The following is a 19,300-nucleotide window of genomic DNA, read 5'->3' on the forward strand; positions in this document are numbered from 1 at the left end:
TCTCCTATGGTCCCCCAACCCTGCCAGGAGTGAGCGCCGCACAGTGTGGTCCCAAAACCAAAAAAAGTATTTGCGGGAAAAGGTTTCTTTCTGCAGAAATGTTTCCCTTCACTGGAATGGCCTACTGACCTCCCGGACCTGCTAGTCTCATCCCTCCTACCCCCCCCCCCCCCCACCTTCAGGAGCAGCTGGTACTTCATGATTCTCTGCACTGGCTTGATCAACAGATCTGTGAGTTGCAGCCTGTGCCCGAGTCGCTGCTTCAAGTCCTGTGGGGTCAAAGCACAAACAGCAGGATCACTGCTGACTTCTGTGGGACACACGGTCATAAACACCAGCTTCAGATGGCCAGTGGCAGGCGGGAGAAGGGGGCCCCTCCAGGTCACCACCCTGGGCCACACGAGCGCCCCCTACCCCATGTTGCCGTTTTACACCAAGACCTCTCTGAGCTGTTTTAGAAACCATTCAGAGACATTCTTGCAATTGCCTTTTTTTTTTTTAAATAAAAGCAAATATTAAATTTTTAGGCTAAATATTTTAGGCAGTGAATTACTTTTGAGCCTTAAATTAAAAAGAGCCAAAGAGAAGCTGAAATGATGACATGATGTTACACATCAATGTTCAGCACACATACACACACTCACACCTGCACACAGAACTGGCAACCCTGCCCTACTTTTACAGTGACCCCAGTTTGAATACTAAGGGATTGGGTCCTAGATTAAACAACACCTTCTCTGCTTCTCAGGAAAGCAGACCTCCTAGAACAGGGGCTGAGGCCTGATCCATCTCTGGGCAAGGACTTGCTTGAATTTTGTCAACTCTGGAGATGAGGGAGGATTCAGAAACTTGGTTTTTGGGTGGTGGGCCTTACCTCGAAAAAGGTATCGATGTATTCTGAAACAATATGCTCCGACTTTGGTTTGTTCTGACAATACACTATGTACATATGCAACCTTCTCTCCTGGGAACGAATAGCAAACAGAGGCTTAGGCAGGGCCCTTCCCAGGGCATGGTCCCCCACACCCCCACTCATGGAATGCATAAGCTTTCTGTTTCCTGACTCCCATACAGCCCAGTAAGGCTCCCCAGAAAACCACACCACTGGCAGTATCTGGCTAATACCAGAAATAGCAACAGAATACTTTTTTGGGGGAGGGCAGGACTTCCCAGGTGGGGTGCTAAGAGTGTGCGGGGTCAGAGAACAGAGATTTGTAGCCCAATGGGCTGGTGGTTTCATGCAGCTTTGGGTTCATGGTGCTACAGAAGACCTGGGCCCCCCAGCAGTATTCCCAGGGTGCTGGACCTATCTGGGAACACATGTCTGAACCCCCTCACAATCTCCTGCCCCCCTGAACATAGCTCTTTTTTCGTTTTATTGAGCCACACTCAGCAGTGTTCAGAGGTTACTCCTGGCTGTGCACTCAGGAATCATTCCTGGCAAGCTAGGGGAACCATACAGGATGCCGGGGATAGAACTCAGGCCAGCTGCATCCAAAGCAAGCTCCCTACCTGCTACCTATTGCTCTGGCCCCACAGAAGCAGCTCTTAATATAGCTGTCCCCCTATTCTCAGGACACTCAAACCAGAGCCTCGGTATGTGCCTGAGCTGTGGATAGACAGTACTGAATTCTACAAATACAGGCTTTGCCAAGTGTAGACACACTTGGGAGTACAATGCTACATGCATAAGGCACAGTAATAAATAAGAACTTACAGTGGAATAGAACCATCACCAGTCTACATGGTCATCATAGTTTAGGAGTGTGATCTCGCCCCCACCCCCACTATTAGTGTACACAGAACTGCAGCTGACTCCAACCATCCACTCCGGACACCCCTTACTGCTTCTACTTCAGGGCTGGGGCTAGTGCCCTGACCACTAGGTGGTGCTGTCAGACCATCTGCCCTTGGTGGCCTACAGTCACAGACTTGAGGTTCCAAGCAGTTGCCTGTTTGCGCCTAATCTTCCTTAATCGAGCACCTGCGCTCTCCTTCAATGGATATGAAAAGACTGCAGCAGGATACCAGTAAACCAGCCGTACGTACGTGTTTAACAAAAAGGGATCCTAGTTTTTCTGGATCTTCAAGGCACTTCTCCAACTCTCCTAAAAAAAAGCTGCAACAGAAAGAACATCAGAAGCAAGGCCAACCTTCTCACTTCAGATCTCTTCAGATAGGGGTAAATGGGAAACACCACACTCGGCCAGTGAGTGCAGAGGCGGCCCACAGAACAGGCCATGACCTTCTCTCCTTCAAACAAGGGCTGTTCTGGGCTCATTTCTCAAAAAGGACATATTTTCCTATCATGAAGAATAAAGTAATCGTGAAATCACCCCACATGCCGTATTTCCAAACCCAGGTGAATAGGTCTGAAGGAGGGTAGCCATGAAAAATGAATAAACCAAGCCAGCCAGGAAAGAATCATGGAGTTGGGTTGGCCTCCTGCCTTGTGGTCTGTCTGTATCTCTCTGTACCAAACCAAACCAACCTTTCTTTATTCTCAGTATAAATTCAACCAGGCAGGGGAGAGTGGACTTTTACATATCAAAGGGATAGGTGAAAAGAAAAGAGGATGTTAAAGGAGTGCTGCAGACCAGCTAGCAAGGACCCAGCCAGTGCCTGGGATCTCCTCACAGTCTTGGACTCCAACTGTCATCAACTCATCAACTTAGTCCCTAAGAGCTGTGTGTGGTTTCTGGTGTCTGTTCCCCACTGACAAATCAGGGGAAGAAGAGCCAGAGCGCTAGGAATACAGTGCCCCTTTTTATTTTTGTTTTTTTGGTTGTTTTTGGCCAAGCCAGGGTAGCGCTCAGGGGTTACTCCTAGCTCTGTGCTCAGAAATTGCTCCTGGCGGGCGTGGGGGACCATAAGGGGTACAGGGGATCAAACTCAAGTCTGTCCCAGGTCATCTGAGTGCAAGGCAAATGCCCTACCGCTATGCTATCATTCCGGTCCCAAGGAGCCCATTTTTCCAATGGCTTCTGCTGGGGGCTTTTCATGAAGTCTCCAGTGCATAGAGCTGTAAGTCAGGTTTCTGCAGACACCCCCCACCCCCGAATCTGGCACTGGAAGGGTTTTGAAATAAGGGTCCCACAGCCCTGGTACTTAGATAAGTCATACTACTTGGTTCATGTATCAACATTCCCTTTGCCTACTGGGGCAGCATTTCAATGCACTGAAAGTCCAAATGTATGGTTTGCAAGAAGAAAACCATGTCTGATGGAGGCAACAGGAGTCAAAGGAGATGGTGTCTGATCTGGGCCTCGAAGATGTGGCCAACAACCCACCCAGGAGAAAGCCAGGAGGCTTGTCCAGAAACAGGGCCCAGGATACTGCATGAAACATGCCATAACATCAGTGGTTGTGATTAAGAAATCCCTAGATACTCATGGAGTGTTTGTATATTGGGGGAGGGGCACATCCACAATAATAATTTTTTATGTTTTCGTTTCTGTTTGTTTTTTTGAGCCATAATTGGTAATGCTCAGGGGTTACTCCTGGTTTTGCACTCAGGAATCACTCCTTGCAGTACTTGGGGAACCATAAGGATACCAGGGATGGAACCCGGTTCAGTCACATGTAAGGCAAGTGCTCTCTCCATTGTATTATTGCTCCAGCCCTGGAGTTTTATTTTTTTGTGGTGGTTGTTGTTTTTTTTGGAGGCCCACACCTGGCGTTGCTCAGGGGTCACTCCTGGCAGTAGTCCGGGAACCATATGGGATGCCAGGGATTGAGCCTGGGTTGACTGCATGCAAGGCGAGCACCTTCCCCTGCTGTATGGTCTGGCTGGCACCTATTGTTAATATTTATAACCAGGACTTGGGTGACCCAAGGGTGACAAGCTCGGGCAGGCCCAGTGTTGCAGGGGTCTCCTCTACATTAGGAAAGGACCCAAGCTGGAATGCAGCTGGACTTTCTAGGGCTGTCCTTTTAATAAAGCTCAGGCTGGAAAGGAAGGCATGTCCTTGAAGCCTCGTACAGTTCTCCAAACGTGCCCAGCAGGAATGGACTCAGTGCTCATCCCCAAACACTCTAGGGACATCCCCGAGAGGTGGAGTGAGGTAGGAGAAAGTGCAGGGCTCAGGGCCAGGCAGAGAGCAGATGGCACTTTCCCTCTACCCTGTCTGTCCCCCTGTATCACATAATCTCTGATGCTTTTATAGCCAAATCTATCCTCAAAAGCAGTATTTGCTAGGAATTAGCTAACAACAGTAACTGGTTTAAAATTTCCTTACTACCTTATTTGATGCTAAAAGGTGTTTTTTTTCTTCCCCCCCTTTTTTTAATTTCCTCAGCTTTTACTGTGCTATGTAAAATAACAATCACTTTTGTAAGCTCTGATCTGGGGTCCTGACCTCTTGCAGTGACAACAGAACAGGACTAATGTACCCCTCTCAATTTTTTGAACAAAGAAGGGGCAGTTGTTAGGTTACACCTTATTTTACCCAAAACAAAGATCATCCCTGGTTTCTCTGTACCTATTTGTCTACAACCACCAAAAAGAGATTGTCTTACTTGTAAACCTTACTATGTCCTTACTGCCCCACCTGGGGGTGGTCCCTGTGCTCAATAATAACAGCAATTCAGGCAGCAGCTTGTTGAAGGTAAGAGGTAGAAGATTGGGGCCGGAGAGATAGCACAGTGGCGTTTGCCTTGCAAGCAGCTGACCCAGGACCTAAGGTGGTTGGTTCAAATCCCAGCATCCCATATGGTTCCTCATGCCTGCCAGAAGCTATTTCTGAGCAGATAGCCCGGAGTAACCCAGAGCGTCACCGGGTGTGACCCAAACACCAAAAAAAAAAAAAAAAAAAAAAAAAAAAACCACCAAAACAAACGAACAAAAAAAAGTGGTAGAAGACTACTAGACTACATGTTTCACACTCAGCCTGGTTTGGATTATTTCATGCATGATTCTGATTCAGACTCCTTCACCTGGGGTTGGAGATAAGAGGCGTGGGGTGATTTTACATTCTGCTCTGCACCATACGTTAAGGAGGGTGCAGTATAAAGGCAGGATTCCCCACTCACTGCCCCCCACCCTGATCCCAGAGCACTGGGCCCTAAGGTGTCCCAGCCCAGAGTCCCTGTATGAGGTCACACGTACTCCCTGTGCCAGTCGTAGATCTGCTGGATGTTGCCAAAGACGATCTTGTCTTTGCCCTTCATGTCATCGGGGACCCCGTCCTCCTTCATGAGCGCCATGTAGCCCTAGTGGAACGAAAAGGAGGGACATGTTCATGAAGGCACCACGGAGCACTCCAGCCCTGGCCCCTCCAGACACATGGGAGCCCTCCCATGGAACCCCCAAAGTACACTGCTGTGACTCCACCCCTGACCTGCTTAGTGCTCAGGGAGCACTCAACAACAGTGAGGGGTCCCCATGGGAAAGTCTTTGTATATGTAATGTTTGACCTGGGATGTTTGCTCTTCAGTTCTCAGCACTGAGCTCATATGCAGGGGATTTGTTTTTACAGCTTTGCGAAGGTATCACTGCTACACCATCTGGCATAGAACCCCACTGATACCTCGGAACCCTGCATGGTTTAGCTGGTGTCTGGAAACTCATACCTCAACCACACAGCCCAGGTCCCGCACGTAGTCACGCTCGGTCTCCACTAGTTCTTGCAAGACATAGCTGGAGAGAGAGGGGGAGAGAGAACCCGCATTTGCACTCAATCTCTTCCTGCATTAACACCCCAACTTCCTCCTGTTCCCTCAATGGGGCCCTCACCCCACTGGGGTTTGTCACACTCGTCCCCACTTGGCACATTTGGGGGTCCGGCTCTAGGAAGCCCCAGAACACTCTCAGGTTCATGCAGGGCGCCCTGAAGTACCATCCATCAGGCTTGAATTCCTACCAATGGTACAAATGGGACAGTGTTCAGAGTCAGGCTCTGGGGGTCTGACTGATTGACCTGGATTGATTTGGGGGCCACACATAGCTACAGCTTAGGACTTATTCCTGACTGATGCTCTGGAGATAAGTTCTGTTGGTATTACTGATTGACTTGTTGTTTTGTTAGCTTGTTTGTTTTTGGGCGACACCCAGCGATGCTCAGGGCTTATTCCTGGCTCAGTGCTCAGATCTACAGATACACAGATCTGGGGACTGAACCTGGGTTGGCTGTGTGCAAGGAAAGAGCCCTAACCAAGTATTTTCTCTCTGGGCCTGTCTTAAGCATTATGACATGCAAGTGAAGAGTGGACTCTGATATTTTGGGTGGAATCTGAACACTTTCCCTTTCCAAAGCAGGCCATTAACTGCTTAAGTCACTCAGATAACACAAATAATCCTCTGATCAAAGAAGCAGGCAACCTCGACCTGGCTGAAAAGTTTGCTTCTTCCACCAGCAAGGAATGGACCGGACAGGGCATCTATATGCCATTCAAGGTGGGCTTAGCATTCAGTGACGTTTTTTTTTTTTCCCACTGGGGGACACACCCAATGATGCTCAGGGGTTCCTCTTGGCTCTGCACACAGGAGTTATTCCTGGTGGTGCTCAGAGAACCAAAGATGCTGAGGCTTGAATCCAGGTCATCTCTTGTGCAAAGCAGGTGCCCTCCCAGCTGTACTCTGGCTCTGGACCCTCAATGCTGACCAAAACCTGGTCTCTGCCCTGATGCTGAAGAGTTTTTGTCCTTCCCCAAGGGCAAGTTTAAATCTCTTGCAATATTTTCAGAACGTGTGTGTATGTGTTGTGTGTGAGATGAGGTTTGGGGTCTGGGGCACATTCTATCCTTGTCCTTCACAGCCACAGTCAGAACAGAAAGGACAAACAGGAAGACAAATTCATGCCCAATCTCACCCCCACAAGGGGCTGAGAGTGATAGAAAAATCCAGCCAACTCACAGGCACAGAGACCAGGAGGTGGCTGGGGTTGGGTGCGGGTGGAAGAAACGAGGGAAAGCAGGGAACAAGGGAGCAGTGTTACCATCCCCCAGAGGACAGCAGTGGGTGATGCAGAGAAAAGATGGGAGCAGAGCCAAAGTGAGGACATGCTCAAGGTCAGCTCTGTGGGGTGATAGAATGGGCCTGTCTGTAGCAGAAGCAGTGACCAGGGACGATGGGAAGGAAGAGGGGCCGGTCCAGGAAACCCCCAGAAAACATGGGAGGAGAAAACCCACCAAGTGAAAATGACAGAAACATCATGTCCTGAAGGCCCCTCCTGGTTGTGACCAAGGGGAACTGAGCTTATGTCTCATTCCAGGGGTCTTGTACCCTAAGTGCTGGATACCCAGCAGGTGCACTGGGTGGCCTGGGCACTATCTCACGATGAATGAGGGAGTTAGTGGTGTTAGATGACACCCCGCTTTTACCCAAAACAAGATGGCTAACCAAATTCCTCTTTCCTTTTTTGGGGGGGTTTTGGGTCACACCTGGTGGATTCGGGGGGCCATGTGGATGCTGGGAACTGAACCCTGGTCAATTCCTGGCAAAAAAGGGCCCTCCTTTTTTTTGTTTTTGGGTCACACCCTGCAGCATTCAGGGGTTATTACTGGCTCTGTGCTCAGAAATTGCTCCTGGCATGCTCGGGAGACCATATGGGATGCCGGAATCGAACCTGGATTTGTCCTGGGTCGGCTGCATGCAAGCAACTGACCTACTGCCAAGCTGTTGCTTCGGCCCCTTCCTTTTTCCTTTTCACCTATTCCTTTGAGTTCATCCGATCTCACTCGACCCTTCCCCACTTGGTGAATTATTACTGGAGAATAAAGACAGGTTTCAGTATTGGTTTGGTGTGCACAGAAAGACCATGAGAGGCAAGAGGCCACCCGACTCCATGATTCTCTTCCAACTGGCCTGGTTTATTAATTCTTCACAGCTACTCTGCATCAGACCAGCTCAACCGGGGTTGGAAATACAGCTCGGGGGGTGGGGGTGGGGTGGGGGTGGGGGTGGTGATTTCACAGAGCAGGGGCCTTACCGCCGCCTCTTCAGAGAACTGCACTTCCTTTCCTCCAGCTCATCGAGGGGCGAGGAGGGTGACAGGAGGGAGTTGTCGGAGGGGTTGAAGGACGGGCTGCTGTCACCTTGGTCCACTAGCAGCGAACTAGGCCGGTCTTCCAGTGCCTGAAAGAAAAGCAATGTATAGGCGTGGCCCAGGATGGCACCAGTAGGACAGGAGAGGCTGAGCCTTACTCGGGCAGTGGGAATGGACAGGGCAGGGTTGGTGCCTGTCAATGGCACAGCACAGCTGAACCATGTCCTGGTCCTGTCCAGGAGACTGGACTAAGGGGCACTGGGTGAGAGAGGGCTGAGGACAAAGGCATAGAGATCACTGGCACACGACTCTCTGCCATCACTTGTTACCATATAACTGGACTTAGCTGACAGATTCATCTAGTCACTTTAAAAGGAAAGCAGACTTTTTAGACTACTTTTTCTATACTACATCATAGCAGATTACTGTCTTTCACTTTTCTGTTTGTTTAGTTGGTTTTTGGAGCACACCTGGTAGCACTGAGGGGTTACTCCTGGCAGGCCCAGGGGACCCTATGGGTTGTCGGGAGACCAAACCCAGGTCGACTGTGTACAAGGCAAACCGCTGTGCTGTCACTCGGTCCTAAGTCTTTCACCATTTTTTTTTTTGTGGTTTTTGGGTCACACCCGGCAGTGCTCAGGGGTTTTTCCTGGCTCCGTGCTCAGAAATTGCTCCTGGCAGGCACGGGGGACCATATGGGATGCCGGGATTCGAACCGATGACCTCCTGCATGAAAGGTAAACGCCTTACCTCCATGCTATCTCTCCGGCCCGTCTTTCACCATTTTTAAGTGCTCGGCCCAATCATTGTATTGCTTTTATGGAGTCTGGCTGGGGGCAGCTTGTCATAGCAGGGGAAAAACTCGGGGACCTTAAGCAGCTGCACAAGGCAAGTGCCTCACAGAGAGGCCCCCTTCCCATTTCTGCACCATCTCTTCATCCTGTGTCTCACTCTAAACCCTGTCCTTTCACAGGGATGCAGGGCAACTGTGTAGACACAGTTTTGCACCCTGAGTCCTCCCCTGAGAATTGTGGCACCACTGCAGGGTAGTCCTGGGGACCAGTACAGCGACCCCTGTCTCATTTGCACTGCCGCATGAACACCCCCACTCCTCTCAATTTCCCCCTCCATGAAACACTCACCATTTTGCTCTTCACCAGCTCCTCGATGGCACTGACCAGCTCTGCAGCGCTCGGAGTCTCGGAGCTGGTGGGGCGAACCAACAGGCGAGAGGAGGCCTATGGGGAAGACGGGGAAAGGAGAAGGGGAAGAGCCCCAAGTCAGTCACCCTGTAAGGCCAGGAAACGCTCCTGCGAGCCTCTTTCGAGAAGTAATTTCAGACACCAAAACCGTGAATCTGTCTTTGTTTGCATTTATTTGAAGGCGGCCTTCTCAAAATGTACAATACTAGGACAGGAAAAAATCCGGTAAGCCTGCCTGGGGTACATGTAGGGGCAGGGAGAGGAAGGGGACAAACAGAGTCTGGTTTGAATCTGTGGAGCATCTCCCAAAGGGGTGACAGGCTTGTCCTGGGGTGACCCAAGCAGCCGCCAGCTGGGCTTGGATGGGGAAATGCAGACTCTGAACGGGAGAACAGAGGGACTTGTCAACTCGTATGGCTGCAGCCCGGGCTCACCAGGAAGTCCAACAGGACACCCAGAAAAGGATGAACCCAACAAACCCGGCCTCGTCGTGAGGACAGATTCTCAGAGAAGGGCCCGGGGCCCATGGACCAGGATGTGGGGGGACGCGCTCACCATGTTCCGTCCATCCATTTCCCCATTGATTAGTTCAGGGCACAGGAGCGCGGAGGCCTCACAAGCCATCAGACGCTATTTAGGGCTAGAATTTGGGGGAGGACAGGTGGGGGGCAGTGCAGCGGGCAGCAAGGAAGGGGGTCTGGGCAAAGGGGTGGTGGGTTCAAGTTTCAGTAGTTAGCAAACAGGGCGTGTTTGCAGGTGACTGGCGCTGTCACTTAACTGGAAACTAGAAGAGGGTAATATGAGCCTTGTCATATTTGAGGGCAGCAGGGAGGAGGCATGCCGCCCAGCCAGGCCCAGTGCACGGCAGGCAGACAGACAGAAGGGCTTCCGCACACGCATCAAGGCATGCACGGTGAGACCCAGACGGACAGGACGGACGCATGGATGAGGGTCAGGGTGATGTGGTCTGGAGCACAGGGTGAAGGGAGGTCAGATGGAGAGGGAAGGAAACCGAGTCCACACGGACACAGACCACAAGTTGACAAAATGCTGCAGGCGTGCCAACACGGGGAGAGAACAGGACAGAAGAAGGGTTAGTCTGCAGTGTCCCCAAGGAGACAGGAGCTAACACCCCTGCCTTAAGTGAGGGCCCTTGTGCTCAGGGCACCTGGCGCACTGCTGTTAGGATGGCCAGGATTAGAGAGAGGGCTGCCCACAGTGGAGGGCCCATTTCTGGGGAGTCCTATTAGGGGTGCTGTGGCGGTGGGGTCCCTGGTCACCTCAGGGATCTCCTACCAGCTTCTAAAAAATTTCCATGTAATAAGTCCCAAGTTTGACTTCAGATGCAAACTCCAGCAACCCATGGCAGGACTGACAGCCGAGGAAGCCTGGTCCATACACAGAGCAGTGGCCGAGAAACATCTATCCTCATATGTCTGAGGCAAAGACACCCAAGTGGTCCACCAGTCATGGGACCTCAGAGCAGAGCTGCCCCTCACAGGGCTTCACAATCGTCCCTCACAGGAAGAATCTCACAGCTGTCAATCACAGGGTCTCACATCTGTCCGGCACAGGGAAAATCTCACAATTCCCCTCACAGGGGCTTCACAGCTGTTCATGATGGGGGCCTTACAGCTGTCAATGGGGTCCTGGCAGGTTCCAGGTAATAAATTCCATAAACTAAGTAAATGATCATATTAACATTAAAGAAGGGGTTGGGGAAGGAGATTAAAGAAAGGTAAGCTGGAAACTGATAGAAATACTTGTCACTTAGAAAACTTAGTTACCACCCCCCAAGAAAACCCCAAACACCAGTAAGCAGCGGCACGGCACACGGGTGAGTTAACGCAGAGCCCGAAGCTGCCTGGGTTCTACTGGGAAATAGACTGATGTCCCATGAGAGCTCAGAAGCAGATGACTGACACCCACCCCAGGCATTCTGTTTTTGAAGCCACAGCTTCAGAAAAGCCACTTTCCAGCCTCCAAGGCTGCTTTCTGGGCCTCGAATTCCTCCTGGGACCCGAGAAGGGTTGGGCTGGCAGGTTGGAAACAGAAACCGGGCAGCGGACCTGCCTCAAATCTGAAGGCCATCCTGCACATGGCCTCCCCATGCCTCATCTGGGATGTCCACTGAGATGGACCCAGGCCCCACGATCTCGTGGCTTAGCACAGAGCAGAGCCCCTGCCCAGCTGTGCCCGTGTGGCCTTACCTTGTCATCCTGCGAGTCGGGCTGCAGCAGGCTGTGCTGCTGGATAGCCATGGGCGGGGGCAGTGGCACGGCATCAGCGCCTTCCTCGCCCTCCTCTTCTCCGCAGCTCTGCATGCCTGAGGATGACGACTTGGACAGCGTGCCGCTGCTCAGGCCCTCGTTCCGGGCTCTCTGCAAATGACCAAAATGGCGCCTCAGATGCATGGGAATAAAGATCCCGGGGAGAAAACAGTAACTGGCTCACCCCGGTCCCTCCTGGTACTGGACTGGGGCTGGCAACTGTGCATCTCACGGAAATGCCACGCATATTGCTGAGAGCATGCAAGCTCAAAAATGGCAGCACCCGTACTGGCTTCTAAATGGGCCCCATGAGCCTGTACTGTGGTATTGGAATACCCAGTCTTCACCCTATTCAGGATGACTTTTCATTGGTGCTTGTCACTCATTGGATGGAAGCACCTTTATGATTGGTCCCTACCCTACCTTTCTCCACCCCAGGGTGTGGTCTTTGGGTTCCAATAAAGACCCTGGGGTCTCAGGGAGAAAATGCTGGTGGTTTTGGTTTTCCATGACTAAGTTAACTGCTTGCTGGTGTTAGCGCTAGGAGTGGAAGGTTTGGAAGTCCCTGAATCTGTTTTATCTCTGTCACTGTGTATGAATTATTTCCTGAGTCAGTGCTTGCTTCCAGACCCATGTACCCCCAATTCCCTGCGATGGGGGTGGCTTGAGGTTTCTGCTTCACTAGAGCATGCCACCTCCCACATCTCCATATTTCCCTGCCAAGGGAAAGCAGTGAGTAAGGTCTGGGGCGAGGCTGGGCTGTGTGTGTAAGACATGGGACCATGGCCGTGAGTGACTGAGTGGCAGAGGCAGGCAGGGAAAGTGGCTGAGGGACCCTGAGGGGCAGAGTGAGGGACTGGTAGGGGAGTGGGGGGAGATTTCCTCATCCCAGTGCTGAAGGAACAGCAGAGGGACTCATGGCAGAATTGGGTTCCATGTGGGTATGAGGTCAGGTGAGGGGACCAAGTCTGCGGGTGCTCTCCCCTGTACCTCACACCTCCAGGATGTGTCCTAAGGGTGAAAGGGCAGGGCAGGAAGTGTGACATTAAGAGAAACTCAGGGCCTGACTCCCCAGAGGGCACTGTGCTCGGGCAATGTGGCAGAACGAAGCTGTCCAAGGGAGAACCCTGGAAGCCTGTCTGAAGTTGGAGTTGAACCCTAAAAGCCTGTCTGATGTGCAAGCAGGGGGGGGGGGCTGGAAACCTGTGCAGTGGGGAGGTGTGGCCCCTGGGAGCTTGACTGATGGGATCAGGGAGCAAAGCCCTGGAGTCTGTCCAATGGTGGGTTCGGAAGAGAGCAGAGCCAGGAAACCTGTAAAGGTGAGGGTGGGATTGGGGTGGAGCCCTAGGAGCCTGTCTGATGATGGAGGCAGGGGCAGGGCCCCAGGAGCTTATCAAACAGCCCTGGAGCCTGTTTAATGGTAGAGGTGGGGTCAGAGCCTTGGGACCCTGTCTGATGGTAAGAGTGGAGGTCGGAAGCTTGTCTGATGGTGGAGGTAGGGGTGGTGTCCTGGGAGTCTGTCCTGTGGTGGGAGCGGGGGATAGGGCTAGGGAGCCTGTCAGATGGCAGGGGCAGGAACCTATCTGATGGTAGAGGCTTTGAGCCTGTCAGATGGTGGGGTAGGAGCCTGTCTGATGGGAGAGACTGGGTGCCTGTCAGATGGTGGGGCAGGAGTCTAAGATGGTGGGGGTGGGAGCCTGTCTGATGGCTGGGGGGGGGGCAGACCGCACCTCCTCCACAGTCTCATCCTGTGGGGTGGCGGCGCTGTCATCCGAGTCCTTCTGCGATCCAGCGTCTGCGCTCTTGCGCACCTCCCGGCTCTTCTTGTGCTTGTGCGCCAGCTTCTTAACGTGCCCGTCAGCCTTGCCGCTGCTCAGCCGCCGCACTGGGCTGGTGAGCCACTTTCGCAGCGTGTTTCCAGGACGCTTGGGGCCCGGTGAGCTCTGGGCACCCAGCATGTGCGGCTGCAGGGAGGCCACAGACGCGGGTGGGCTGGCATCATTGCTGGACACGGAGAGTGAGTCTGGAGGGGCGAGAGGGTGGACAGAGGAGGATGCATGAGGTGCATGGCCTGGCCCTTGCCAACACCACGTGGGTGGCTGCAACTCTCAACTGATTCCACCAACACGAGGGTGCTCCAAGTCGTTAGTGTCAGAAACCCCAACCCTCTTTTCCACAACCTCGATGGAGTGAAGCTGAGAGAAAAAGCCAAAGGGGAAAGCTTCCTTTGGGCCCACAAAACCCACTGTCAAGGTAAGTGGAGGTGGACCATGGTGTTGTCCTGGGGTCCTGCTAGCACTCCTGCTCACAGCAGGATCCAGCACCAATCCCGGCTTTCAGGAGGGGCTGAGACTCTTCCCCAGTGCTGCAGAGATGGAGCGGGAGACACTCGCCAACTCACTGCTGTGCCTGGGCTGCAGTGGGAAACAACTGCTGGGCTGGAAGACTGATGCTGCTGAGAGACATCTCAATATTTTAGAATCATGCCAGCCTGTAGGATCCCAGGAAATCTGGTGGGGATGTTCCCATAGGAATCCACCAAATTCAGGGCTGGAAGCAATAACACATTTTGCCTTACACATGGGCTGACTAGGGTTTGATCTTCAGCATCCCATATGATCCCCAGAGACTACCAGGAGTGACTCCTGACCAGCCCTGAGCACTGCTGGGTGTGGCACCCAAACAAAAGCGAAAAACAAAAAAGAAAATCCACCAAACTCAGAGAGCCTAATCAGTAACACAGAAGACACAACTAGCACCAACCATAGCCCAGAGAATCCTTAGACACTGACTTTAGTTTCATCATGGAGAAACAGAACAATCATTTCAAACTGACCCCTGTGGATCTAAGTTTTTTTTTTTTTTTTTTTTTTTTTTTTTGGTTTTTAGGCCATACCCGGTGACGCTCAGCGGTTACTCCTGGCTATATGCTCAGAAGTCACTCCTGGCTTGGGGGACCATATGGGACGCCGGGGAATCGAACCGAGGTCTGTCCTAGGCTAGCGCTGGCAAGGCACCTCTAGTGCCACCGCGCTGGCCCCCGATCTAAGTTTTGATCATTCCATTTTCCTTTGTGTGTGTCGGTTTTTGCTTTCAGACTTGCGTCCCTCTAATCCCCTGGGATCGGGGCATGAGGCTTCCTTCCACTTCATGTGGGGAAAGGCGGAATGACATTGATGTCTTTGCACACACAGGGTAGCGGGTCTCCAAATTCTGGGTTCCACAAACAAGACTCTTCTCTGAGTCTGGGGTTGCCTGTACGCACTCTGTGGGTGTCGAATACCTCCCACAACCAGGCTTTTGCCAACCTAAACTTAGGCTCTCCGGAAACACGTGGTGGTCGGCGCTGCCATCTGTGTTAATTCACATCCCAGTGAGAGCCACTGGTGATGTGTGCCTGTCTTCTTCGCCTGTATCTCAAGGACATAGTGACCTTGTGCTGTCCTCACCTACAAGTCCTTAGTGGCACAGAGGCTCTGCTGGAGTATGGGGGACCCCAGGGCAGAGTGGAAGTGTCATTTATAAAAGGGAAGCCAAGGGAAACAGACACACCCAGATCCGGGAAGGTTTCCTGGGGCTGTGTCTGGAGTCTGGCCGGCCCCCAGCCTGCTTGCTCAGGCTTTACTCAGTTCAGGGTCTGGTGACTCACCTGCCTGGCGTGTGGGGTAGGGCCTGTGGCCAGAGATGGCCTGTTGGGGTGGGGGACAGGTCTTACTGCTATTACAGGCCAAGCTCCCACAGGCCACCAAGCAGGCAAATCCCTGCTTGGTATATACAAGAGGAAGGGATGAGGATAGCCACAGGGCCCAGCTGACCCAGGGATGGGCTGGACATGTACTTATTGGCCCAAGAATGTCCCATCTTAGCACAGGACCCTGGTCTTCCCTTGTGCTCCAGCTTCTCGGAAGCAAACGTGACTCAGGGGTCAGTACTATGCCTGCTGCACCCAACACCCCGATTCCTTCCCCCATGGATCTTTGGGGCTAGAAGAAAGGAGGAAGCTCAATCCATTCCTTGAGAGGAGACAGTGTCGTTGACAACATCTGAGCTACAGGAACCACTCCCTCCATCACTCTAGGGTCCCCTGTAGGGCCTCCCCACAGACCCAGCTCAGTGACAGCGTAGAAAATATGTGGGGTGGCCTGGAGCTGTCCTGTCATAAGGCTGAGCACGGAGCATTCTCAGTGTACCCCAACCACACTCAGAGCCTTTAGTGGTGGGATGTGGGCACACCTTTTACAGCCCCAACCCCTCATCAGGGCCTCCCAGGACCCTGAGTTGGGGCTCCCCAAAGGGTCCACACCCAGGGGTGCCCTGAAGAGGCCGCACACAAACTCCAACACAAACCTAGTCAGGCTGGTGGGCAAGTGGGTGCTGCTGGGCAGGATTGACTTGGCTCTGAGCTGAGCCACTCCCTAGACCAACATCTATCGGCCAAGCACTTCTGCAGAGGCCCTATTCCCCATCCGGAAGCATGCAAGGCACTGTGGACTTGGGGTCCATAGATCACACCCACAACAGCAGAAGGCACAAGACTAGGGGACTGAGTGGAGCAGGCACAGGAAGGAAACAAGCTGTGAAGGGACCCCAGAAAGGACAAAGTAAAGACCCATGTCCCCAAAGCTGCTTTAGGGAATAAACATCTCTGCCCACCCAGACTATTGGCAATCAAGGCAGACTCCTGGTTCTTCTTATTTTTAATTTCTATGATTTGGGGACCATGCCTGGTGGTGTTCAGGGCTGACATCTGGCTCTGCACACAGGAATCACTCCTAGTGGTGCTTGGGGGACTCTATGAGGTGCTGGGGATCGATTCTGGGGTGGCCACATTCAAGGCCAGCATCATCCCTGATGTGCTATCACTCTAGCCCCAAAACTTGATTTTAAGGCCCTGAAGGATTAACATGACACTAGACAAGTCTCGAAATATTCTAGAAAACCTGGCTCAGTTTTCGGTGAAGTGAAAAGCAGAACAAAACAAAACAAAAAACTCCCTGAGTATCTCCCTGCAGGGTTGCACCATCTCTTGGCTTGTCCCTGCGTGGGCTGGGTGCACAGGTTAGGGCCTATGTGGAGGAGTTGGCAGGAACTCAGAGGCAAGAGGAGGATGCAAAGTAAGTGGGGCTTTATTTTACAGAAGGGGCCCCATGGTTGAGCCCCAGCACTGGAGCCAGTGATCATGTCCGGCATTTCCCGGGTCCTATTCTTGCTGCAGATGGACACCTGGTCAAATTGTAACTGCCTACTGACCCCACCTGGGCCCTCCGCCTCATGCCTGTGAGGGTGAAGGGTCGGCATGCGCAGGAGTGAGCACCGGGCTTCCAGCCAGAGCAGAAAAGAGGCACTTTGTCTCCGCTGTCAAAAACCCAAACCAAACGCAACCCAGAGAGGAGCCAGAGAAACTCACTGGCTTAATATACGGATTTTAAGAAAAATAAATAAATAAAATTCCCCCCATCCCACTCCACTCCCCGCCTAGGGCAGAGGCTGAGCTATGCTGCCTGGCAACAGGCCAGGTGCTAATGAGGACCACATGGCCCGAGCTTCGTGAGAAAGTGCTGGGCACACACGAGTCCCGCCACCTCTGGGCCACCCGGACGGTACGGAGCCACAGAGGCCTCATAGGGATAAGGGACCTGGGAACATTTGTGGGGCCGCCTGCTGGTGAGGATGGAGAGTGAGTGTCGCCACACATGGACACACACACACACACACACACACACACACACACACACAGATGCACAAAAATATTATACATGTGCAAACACTCGAAAACACACATACACTCAAACACGCATGCGCAAGTTCTGGGCTCTGCTGTCAGAGGTTACATTGAAGGGGACCAGGAGAGGACACAGGCCTGCAGTATCCATGCACCCGAGGATGGATCAGACTCGCAGACGGTGTGACAGGGTCGGACAACCCAGTCTCAGTAGCACAGCGCTGCCTGCCCGCTGCCCATGAGCTGCATCTGTGCTAGTGAGACTCGGCAGCAGGCGTCTGTCTATCTACCACCACCCAATAGGCTTGTGAGCTGTGCAGTCTTTTGAGGATTGGTGAAAGGGATCTGGCTTTGGGCCTAGCTTGTACCCGAGGACCAAAGCATGTATTTCAAGGTATCCTCGCTGGAGGGAAGGAGGAGACTTGTGCAAATGCTGGCACCAAATAGGATTAGACAGACAGACATATGCACAAACAATACACACACACACACACACACACACACACACACACACACACACACACACACACACACACACACACACACATGTCCTGCAAGCTGCCTGAGGCCTTCACAGTCTTTGTGGTCACTGACTGTGCATTTGTGTTCTCACAGGCTGGGCCTGAGCCATGGTCCCACCTTGGCCTCAGCAGAAAGTGCTCCTGCTGCTATGCCTGGCCCATGCCTTGCTCCTGGGTATTCTGGATGGTGTCGGGGCCAGGCACCCACGGCAAACCCTGGCATGTGATGGATGGTGCCTGGGGAGCCCCGATGACGTACACAGAAGGCAAGGGGCCCGGCTCACGGACAGAACCTTCTGCAAAATTCTATGCAGGGAGCAGCCATCATGCTTCTCGGGGCTGTCTCAGAGTCATAGTGCTTTGGCCTTGCTTCCTGTTTGGGAGTTGCACCTGGCAGTGCTCGGGGGACCATATCCGATGCCTGAGATTGAACATGGGTAGGCTGTGTGCAAGGGAGGCATCTCGGCTGCTGTCCTAACTCTTTGGCACTCCCTACCACATGTTTAAAAAACCCAAAACAACTTAATAGTTTTCCCTTTTCCTTCTTTTTTCTTTCTCTTTTTTTTTTCTTCTTTTTTTTTTCTCTTTTCTGACTTTTGGTTTTTGGGCCACACCACACCCAGTAATGCTTAGGTGTTACTCCAGGCTCTTCAAGGCTCAGAAATTGCTCCTGGCAGGTTCAGGGGACCATATGGGATGCCGAGAATTGAACTTGGGTCTGTCTCAGATCTGCTGCGTACAAGGCAAACATCCTAACACTATGCTATCTCTCCAGCCACCTTTTTCTGTTTTGAATAAAGTCAAAGGGGGCAGCTGGGGATTGCACCCACAGCCTCATGCAGGATAAACATGCCTTGCACCCTCGCTACATTCCACAGCCTCTGCACTCCTGCCAGAGGAAGTAGGTAGGGGCTTTTCTTAAGGCACTGGCTGGCGCTGTGAGTAGCGAATGCCTGCAGCTGAGGCCAGGGCACAGACGGGAGTGTCTGCAGATGCGGGGTGAGTGGCCAGGATACCCTTCCAAGCAGTGCACGGACGAGCCCTTCATTCCTGGCTTTGCAGACTCAGGGAGCTAACCTGGAAGGGCCCTGCCCGTCTTCTGGAGAGATCTGTGAACTGTTTGCGGACATCCCTGGCTGAGTCGGCGATAAAACCATGCACAGGATAAACGTTTCCAGGGGGCCCATAACTCATGTCATGGGGCTGGAGTCCCCCCCTTTCCCACGGCACCGAGGGAGAAAGAACAGCCCAGCCTGCCTGGCTGCTGAAGTGTGGGTCTCAAGGGAGGGACAGTCTGAGTGAGCGCCAGCTGGAGCAGACCCCATCCACTCCCCCCTCCCCAGGCAGACTATCAGGTCCTGGCCCCGGGACAGCGAGGCGTGGGCTCCCACAACCCAAGCAGGACCACTGCTGCTATCAGTTGAACAGCAGTCTGGGAGATGGGGTGTAGGTGTGGCCCAGGCTGGGTGGGGGGCTGACCCTTGTGGTTAGGAGCAAAGCTGCCCCCACCACCCCTCTTCTAGAACAGAGAGCCCCAGGGGGTGGGCCCAAATCCTGAGCAGACGGCATGGTCCTGAGTTTGACCCCTCAAACGATTCTC

At 52.7% G+C, this 19,300-nt stretch overlaps 1 protein-coding gene across 1 annotated transcript in view; it reads right to left on the reverse strand.

Annotated features, from left to right (window-relative positions):
• Positions 1-19,300, reverse strand: part of TRIO (trio Rho guanine nucleotide exchange factor) — a 203,553-nt gene that overhangs the window by 21,010 nt on the left and 163,243 nt on the right. Inside the window, 9 exon segments of the mRNA XM_049768364.1 lie at positions 177-269; positions 875-964; positions 2,050-2,119; positions 5,108-5,211; positions 5,572-5,638; positions 7,929-8,074; positions 9,128-9,223; positions 11,398-11,568; positions 13,188-13,480. Of these exon segments, the coding sequence (XP_049624321.1) occupies positions 177-269; positions 875-964; positions 2,050-2,119; positions 5,108-5,211; positions 5,572-5,638; positions 7,929-8,074; positions 9,128-9,223; positions 11,398-11,568; positions 13,188-13,480 (1,130 nt within the window).

This window comes from Suncus etruscus, chromosome 2, assembly GCF_024139225.1.
Source record: "Suncus etruscus isolate mSunEtr1 chromosome 2, mSunEtr1.pri.cur, whole genome shotgun sequence".
NCBI classification, from domain to species: Eukaryota; Metazoa; Chordata; class Mammalia; order Eulipotyphla; family Soricidae; genus Suncus; species Suncus etruscus.